We start from the raw sequence: 8,750 nt of genomic DNA on the forward strand, positions 1-8,750 counted from the left end.
GTTACACAGTTAATATTCTCATTATTGTAGATGCAATTTACATAGTATATTCTGTGATTTATTTACCATGTATTTTTCTATGGGTAGGTATTTACCAAAAAAGGCCAGAAGGTGGCAGCAATGCTCTTGTTCCTCCTGTGAGCATGATACATCATTTCCTTGTATGTAAACTCCACCCCCTGCTCTGCTGTATTTCCTGTGTCATGGCTGCATTTACCTCATGTAACAGGGACATGCTAAGCTAAGGAAAGCATCATCTTTTGACCGCATAATACTGAAATCCATTCATTCTGCTGTATTCCTGTTGTGTGATGTTCAGAATAAACCAGCTTTTGGATGAAACCAGTATTGGTGAGTTCAAGCTATCTGAGGAGGATTGTCCGCAGTGACCGTATCTGCTTATACAGGCCAGGCACAGAGGTCTCACAAGGGTTAGATCACTACCACAACAATCCGAGTCAGAATAGTCAAAAGATGATGCTTTCCTTAGCTTAGCATGGATACAAGAGCCCTGTTACTTGAGGTAAATGCAGCCATGACACAGGAAATACAACAAGAGCAGGGGCTCCAGTGAGCAGAGTGGGAGATAACCTAAAACGCTCTAGCCAGAGTTTTAGCGCTCCGATGGCTCCCCCGCAACAAATACCCAGTCGGACTGGTTTTGCTGTGTTTGATGAAAATACAGGCATTCATGTCCCTGAAAGTCAACCAACACTTGCTGCTCAACCCTGGGCAGCATTGCCTCAATCATGGGCCAAAGAAAATGAACTCAAAGCAGGGCCCTGGAACTCTGGCCGGCCACCGCGCAGCACCCATCAGACTTCCAGCCATGATTCAATTCCAAGTCTTCCCAGCTTCACACCCTATGTGGATGAATTGGCCGAGCAACAGACAGTTACACCATACAAGATTAACCCCTCAGTTACTAGTGTCTTGAGTGCTCGGAAGTCTAGCAAGGAGGAGGATCCTCTACAGAGGCTGCAGAGCTGCACACAAGGGAAAGAGGAGATGGTTATTTACTGTAAAAACAAAGTCTATGCTGGAGTGGAAGAGTTTTCAATCGAGGAAATCCGTGCAGAAATTTACATGGCAAAAGTTCACAAGAAGAGAGAAGAAGATCTCCTAGCCAGTGCTCTACGTAGACAGGAGATGGAGAGGCAGATTGAAGAGTTGGAGAAGAGGCTAAAAGGCTCATGCACTGAAAACCAAGAACAAGTGGGCATGGAGGCAGCACCAGCTGAAGGGTCCAATAGAATTCCGGAGATAGTGGAAACTGAGCCTCAATCTGAGCAGACCGCAGCGTCCAGCGATTGCACACCTTCAAAAAAAGATGATGTGGATCCTGTGCGATGCACCCTTCCTGCTCTTCTGTCACCAAGCATTAATATCTTGGATCAAAACCAACCCAAATGTACTGACCTGTCATCAACGCTGTCCTCTAATGAACCATTTACCATTTATGATGAAACATGTGAAGCACAGCCTAGCATTGCCTCGCAAAGTTTGAATAATGTGCCACCACCAGCCCGTCGTCCACTTGCTGCCATTTCAAAAGCACCTGTTGTTCATGACGATGTCCCACTCACAGACACTCTTGATTGTATTAAATCCCTGAATGAAGAGGCTATAGTGTCTGAGTCAGACCAGAACAAGACTTTGTTTGCAGATCCAGAGGACACCTGTGACTTTGTAAGAGCTGCTCAGCTGGCGTCCACACCTTTTCGCAAGGGAAAGGATGAGTCAGAAGAAAGCGACTCATCTGATCTGGGAAGGCTTCCATTTAGAGAGAAAACTCCAGTGTATGAGGAGTCTTTCCGACAAGTTTTTCCCAAAAAGTTAAGCCCAATTTAAGAAGCCAGTAGAGAGGATACTCCTTCCTCTGTGTCTTCTGTCTCTACTGGATCCACTAGCCTGCTGACTTCGAAGACTCTGCTTGTCCAAAAAAAGTTCGACCCTACAGGCCAGATGTCAGGGGTATTTGAACGTGCACTGGACTGCTCTGTGGATTTAGAGGAGCTGCACAAAAACTTGCTGTTGCCCACTTCTGAACTATTGACATTACAGCATATCCACCAAGAGGCCAGACAGATGCCCTTTTTGAAGGACGCAGGAAATGGCAACACCCAAATCCTAACGTTAAAGTTGGAGATCTTGTTCTGCTCAAGGATCAACAAGCTGGGAGACTCGAGTGGCCTATGGGACTCATTATAAAGAGTGTTCCTAGTGATGATGGCAAGGTACGCAAGGTGGAGGTGAAGGTTGCAAGACAAGGGACTGTAAAGACCTTCATCAGACCTATCACTGAACTTATTCTGCTCTTGCCTTTTGGAGAATGAACTTACTTGCGTATGTTGCTTGTTCTTACCTTTGACTTCAAGAAGGAAGAGTCTTGGACGTTAATGTTAACTTGAAGCTGTTGCATTTTTTGCATGTTTTTTCTTTATGTCTTTCAGGTTCTCAAGACATCAAGCAAATTGCACTGTTGTTTATTTGCACTTGTATAACTACCGTTATGGTATAAAATAGTGACATTTACAATGTCAGACGGGGAGTGTGCTGTTACACAGTTAATATTCTCATTATTGTAAATGCAATTTACATAGTAGATTCTGTGATTTATTTACCATGTATTTTTCTATGGGTAGGTATTTACCAAAAAAGGCCAGAAGGTGGCAGCAATGCTCTTGTTCCTCCTGTGAGCATGATACATCATTTCCTTGTATGTAAACTCCACCCCCTGCTCTGCTGTATTTCCTGTGTCATGGCTGCATTTACCTCATGTAACAGGGACATGCTAAGCTAAGGAAAGCATCATCTTTTGACCGCATAATACTGAAATCCATTCATTCTGCTGTATTCCTGTTGTGTGATGTTCAAAATAAACCAGATTTTGGATGAAACCAGTATTGGTGAGTTCAAGCTCTCTGAGGAGGATTGTCCGCAGTGACCGTATCTGCTTATACAGGCCAGGCACAGAGGTCTCACAAGGGTTAGATCACTACCACAACAATCCGAGTCAGAATACAAATACACAACCGATATGCGAAATATGACACTGTTTGATCCATAGATGGGAGAGACTGTAAACAGAGTTTTGTGTCTTTTAGCTATTCTTCCTGATTTATAATTTCAGCCATTGTGGCGGCAATGATGGAAAACTAATATATATATATGTGCACGTAAAATAAATCTATAATTTTAACTATACAGAACTACAGAAATGTTTTTAAAAGATTAATGTATTTCACCTGCATGTACAATGAACATTAGGGCTGTGCATCTTCACTTACCTCACGATTCGATGCGATTACGATTATTAGGGTCGCGATTCGATATGATTCGATTCCGCGATGCATCACGATGCATCACGATTACTGCCCAATGCCCATGCCCAGCCCACTGCCCAATGGTTTTCAAAACTTTATAAAAAAAACAAACAATCAAGCAGTCACAAATAAAAGAATCCTTTTTATTTTCATTTGCTTCAAAGGACACTTTCCTGGACCCTGTCATGGCCTGCAAGCCCTGCATACTTTAGTGCACTTGCACTGCAAACATATAGGAAGGTCTGAAAATGCAAACAGCATAGCAGAGACAGACAACAACACTAGTATTTTACTAGAAGTAACAGTAAAATTAGTAAAAAACTGTAGTAGTGCAGTTTACTGCTTCATAAAAGAAAATATTAATATAAGCCAGGCCTACCACCATTTAAAGTACAACTAAAGGCCAAACTTTTTGGATTTTGGATAAAGTTTGGCCTATAGTTGTACTTTAAGGCAAGCCAAGATAGAAGAAGCCAGCCAGCCAGCCAGCCAGCCAAGCTAATATTCTTGTGAAAATGGTCATCATAAATTCCCACAAAACATTATATATAAATCCTTTTATGTGAATATGCATTGCAATAAATTCCAGGTGTGCCATAACCTCTCCTCTACAAAACAGAGCACTTCCTGACTAGTAGCAAACATCAAGGGTGAACCTGGCAATAGTGCACTGCTGCATAACTTCCATGTTCACCATGATGTTTGTTTCCCTCTGCAACTGCCAGTCAACTCAAGTGAGATGATGGATTGGCTGCTAGAGGGGAGTTACAAATATAAGCTTTAAGCTTATCAATTCACTTATGTCACTTTTATGTCACTTACTTTACAGAAAACGTTACCTGTCCTGCAGACAGTCTCTATCTCTACCACAATTAAACCCAACTGAAGCCAAGCCAAAGCCACCATTAGAGGAAGGAAAACCCTTGACAGAGTAAATCATCAACTAAAGCTTAAACCTTGAATAAATCTTCATGGGATCACAAAAAAACACACAACACGATTGTCTGCATCAGAATCATGAGAACTGAAGAAAGGTTTGGCATTGCCACACTGGTACAACTCAAGGCATATAGGTTAGGTCAGGTTTGTGTGTATTTGTGATCCAGTAAAGATTTAATCAAGGTTTTACGCTTCAATGTATGATTGATTTAATCTTTCAAGGATGTCCTTTCCTGTACCGTGGCTGCCTGGCTTGCCTTCAGTTGTCTAGATACACTTTTACCTTTAGTATTTGTTTGGTTGAGGAAACCCCCTACACTTGCTATTGCTACAGAGTACAACAGACCAGCAGACAGACATGCGTTGCAATAATTTCCAGGTGTGTGCCATAACCTGTCCTCTACAAAACAGAGCACTTCCTGACTAGTAGCAAATATCAAAGGTGAACCTGGCAATAGTGCACTGCTGCATAACTTCCATGTTCACCGTGATGTTTGTTTCCCCCTGCAACTGCCGGTCAACTCAAGTGAAGTGAGTTGATGGCTGCTAGAGGGGAGTTATACAAATATAAGCTTAAGCTTAAATAATTATCAATTCACTTATGTGAATGGACCATTTTTGAAAACAAGCCATTCTCCATCTCTCCAGTGCTAGAAAAGCTGTAAAAAATAGAAAATGTTCCAGGTTCACTGTGATTGTGTTTGCCCCTGCCATTGCCAGTCAACTAAACACAGTGTGTGTGTGTGTGTGTCGTGACTACTCAAAAGCTTATATGCAGCCTCATCAGCATCAACTCAACACACACACACTATGTGTGTGTGTTGAGTTAATGCTAGAGCTGCGTTATAAGCTCTTGAGTTGTCACGACAGTCAGTCAGTCAGTCACGTTACAGAAAGAAAACTTTACCTGCACTGCACTGAGCAGCACTCTACCATGTCGATTACATCTGTAACTGAAGCCAAGCTAGCCAACAAGCCACCATTAGAGGAAGGAAAATCCTTGAGAGAATAAATTGTAAACTGAAGCTTAACCTTGAGGAAATCCTATGGGGTTCACATTCACAAACTCACAAATATAGTATATTACACAAGAATCCACAATTGGTGTTTGTGATCCAAAAAGATAAGATTTACTCGAGGTTAAGCTTCAAATGTACAAGTTATTTCTCTCAATGATTTTCCTTCCTATAATGCTGCACCGTGGCTGGCTTGGTGTCAGTTGTCTAGAAGAAAATACACTTTAATATTATTTATTTGGTTGAGGGTTAAATGAACCCCTAGTACTTGCCTAGACACTTTTAGTGTGAAGCAACGGAACGGATTATGGATTGGAAATGGACACATTGGACAGGACAATCTTCAAAAACAAACCATCAGTGCTATAAAGCTATAAAACAAGACTGGTGATGTGACTGACTGGTGACTGGTGGCAGACTGAATTAGTAATTACTAATTCATTAAAAACATGAATTAGTAATTATTTCAGTGCTTAGCATTTGGGAACATGTAGGTTTTTCTGTAAGAACACTAGATGATCCACATGCTCAGGTTTAAGACTGCTTCTTTTCGCTGTTATAACATCTCCTGCAGTAGAGAAAACCCGCTCTGCAGATACACTTGTACCTGGGATACACAAGTATTGCTTTGACAGCTGAGAGAGGAGGGGGAATATGACCTCATGCTCACGCCACCATTTTAAAGGGTCCTCAGTGAGAGGCAGAGGTGGGGCTTTACAATATTTTTCCATTTCGTCTTCTGCCTTGGCATAGGGGGTCTTAGGTTCTATTGCACCATCAGTGAAAGACTGCCCCAGCAAAGTCATGAGCAGCGATGTTGTGGCCTTTTTTTTGGGAGGAGAATGGCTGTCCTCAATGGGTGTTGTTTCTTCTTCCACAGTTGCTTTTTCCCTAGGCACTTCATCCACATTTGTCCTTCTATTAGATGTAATCTGTGTGGTTGAACAAAAGATAATAGTATAAGAAGAGCTGAACTGACTAAGAGTGTGATTCATTGATGAGGTGTGGGAAACTGCACGGTAATCCATACCATACAGTTCCACTTCCCACACCGCATCAGTGAATCAGGGCATGTTATTACACAACACAATGTAGCTGAGCTTCTAGCTGTCTGGCAGGAAACATGATGAAATTCTAATTACCTCCAAAGATGCAGCCTCCTCAGTCACTCCTCTGTATATCTCCGATCTCTCCTCCTCTGTGAGAATAAAAGGCAGTCCTTTAAAGCGAGGATCCAGAGCAGAGGCTGTATGAAGGATCTTCTTCTCTGCCTCACTGCTGTACCTCTTCAGGAGATCTGTTTTGATTGCATTCTTGATCTCATGGGTCATGGCTGTGTCTCCCATGGTGTCTGTCATGCTCTGGAGCAGTTGTGCATTTAGAGGGGCAATGAGAGACACTGTTGGGTTGCGCTCTTCTGACATCAGCAAGGTTGCATCCTTCATTGGCTTTAATGCACTCACAGCATCCTCTGCATTTGACACATCTGTTTCATTGAGAGTGCAGAGATCAGACTCTCCTTTTCTGACTTCTGGAGACAGCAAGGTGGCACAAACTGCAGGTTGTTGTTCTAAGAACCTCTCGACCATGTCATATGCGCTGTTCCATCTTGTTGGCTCATCAGTTATTAGCTTATGATTCTTCAGGCCCAGACATTTCTGTTTCTCTTTTAGACAGTGGCTTGCTCTAGTGCTGCGATGGAAGAATGTGGATATTCTTTGCACTCTGGCGAGAAGCCTGGAGAGCGTGGCCCCTTTCAGTGCCCGCTGACATGCAAGATTGAGTGTATGGGCAAAACATTTAACATGAGGAAATTTACCAACTTGAGCTGCAACTATCATGTTCGCCGCGTTGTCGGTCACAAGCACTACAGATTTATCAGACAGCTGCCATTCTTCCACAACATGAGACAGTAGCTCTGCCAGATGAGCACCTGTGTGAGACTCATAAATGGCTCTTGTTTGCAACACATGTGACAAGACCTGCCAGTCCTTAGTAACGTAATGTGCTGTTATTGTAACATAGGACTCCGTTGTGACTGACGTCCATGAATCACACGTTATTGCGACTCGACTGGCTTGGTTCATTGACGCAAGTACCTGAGCTTTGGTGTCGTGGTAGAGTGCAGGTATAACGTTTTCTGTAAAGTGCCTGCATGATGGGATCTTATAACGTGGCTCTAGCGTCTTCACAAGGTAGCGAAACCCGGCCTTGTCCATAACTGAGTAAGGCCGTAGGTCCTTGGCGATGAAAGCTGCCACAGCTTTGGTTAGTTTCTTCCCTTTTTCTGAGTTGGGCGGATAAGTTGACAGTATGGCATCAATTCTTGGCTGATCTGGGTCTAGCAGTCTTTCCTTGGCAGTGGTGGCACTGCTGGTGGCGACAGGTGTTACTAACTCAGAGTGAAAACGGCTAACATGGTTTCTCAAGTTCGTAGTATTCCCTAGGTATTTAATTTTTGTGTGACAGGCTTTACATACGGCGTGTGTCTTGTCCAACTCACGCTTCCCTGTGTGTTCGTAAAATCCGAAATGTGCCCAGATGTTTGCTCTTAAAACGCTAGGTGCATTTTTTATCTCTCGATCTTTTTCTCATTCTGCCATATTTACCACCATACTACCACGTATGTGACGGAGACGGATGACGTAAGTTGCCAAACTCTGTCAGTGTTTAAAAAAAAACTAAAAAAAAAAAAAACTTAAACTAAGCCGCAACAAATCAACCAAGCAACATCTTTCATAAAATATGACTGTCTGTCTGTCTGTCAGACTCCCTTCCTTGCATGCACTGAGCCAAAACCCCCGGGGCCCCCCCTTACCCCACAGCTGCCTGTGACAGTGACACTGACAGAGACCCCCCTCCCCCCACAGCTGAGCTGACTGCAGCCTGACACACTGACAGAGACCTGGGTGGATGTCCCACACCTTCCCCAATCCCCCACAGCATTGACAAACACTGAGAGTGAGTGAGTCCCCCCCCCTGCCCAGACCCCCACACTGACAGAGACCTGGAAGTCCCACACCTTCACCAATCCCCCACAGCACTGACAAACACTTGAGTGAGAGTGAGTCCCCCCCCTTGCCCAGACCCCCACACTGACAGAGACCTGGATGTCCCCCACACCTTCCCCAATCCCCCACAGCACTGACAAACACTGAGTGAGTCCCCCCCTTGCCCAGACCCCCATAGCTGACTGACACTGACAGAGACCCCCAGGCCCCCACTGACACTGACTGACCCCCCTGGCTGCCAGACTGCCACAGCAGAACAGTACCCCCGGGCCCCGACCGACCGTCCCCTGTCCCAGGCCCCCCCCCATCACAGACATCCCCCAGAGATACAGACGAGAGACCCCCATGAATGATTACACAATTATTTGTTCGGACATACCTGCTGTGTGACTGTGTGGGTTGTTGTGCACTGCATTGCAGAGGAAGACAGGTGCTGTGCTGCTCTCTCGGCTCTGTGG

The 8,750-nt window shown here is 44.1% G+C and overlaps 2 protein-coding genes across 2 annotated transcripts; one reads left to right on the plus strand and one right to left on the minus strand.

Annotated features, from left to right (window-relative positions):
* Positions 1-587: 587 nt before the first annotated feature.
* Positions 588-1,851, plus strand: LOC309548203 (mitotic checkpoint serine/threonine-protein kinase BUB1 beta-like; the record flags this gene model as incomplete). Its single annotated transcript, XM_082248158.1, has 1 exon — positions 588-1,851. The coding sequence occupies exon 1, from the start codon at positions 625-627 to the stop codon at positions 1,849-1,851; it is 1,227 nt and encodes a 408-aa protein (XP_082104284.1). The 5' UTR covers positions 588-624.
* A 3,903-nt stretch (positions 1,852-5,754) lies between these two features.
* Positions 5,755-6,870, minus strand: LOC309547315 (E3 SUMO-protein ligase ZBED1-like; the record flags this gene model as incomplete). The annotated part of the gene is made up of 2 exons (XM_082247149.1): positions 5,755-6,213; positions 6,424-6,870. The coding sequence occupies 2 exons, from the start codon at positions 6,868-6,870 to the stop codon at positions 5,755-5,757; spliced, it is 906 nt and encodes a 301-aa protein (XP_082103275.1).
* Between the last annotated feature and the right edge of the window lie 1,880 nt (positions 6,871-8,750).

Source organism: Pelophylax lessonae (genome assembly GCF_965119305.1).
Source record: "Pelophylax lessonae genome assembly, chromosome: 2".
Lineage (NCBI taxonomy): Eukaryota > Metazoa > Chordata > Amphibia > Anura > Ranidae > Pelophylax > Pelophylax lessonae.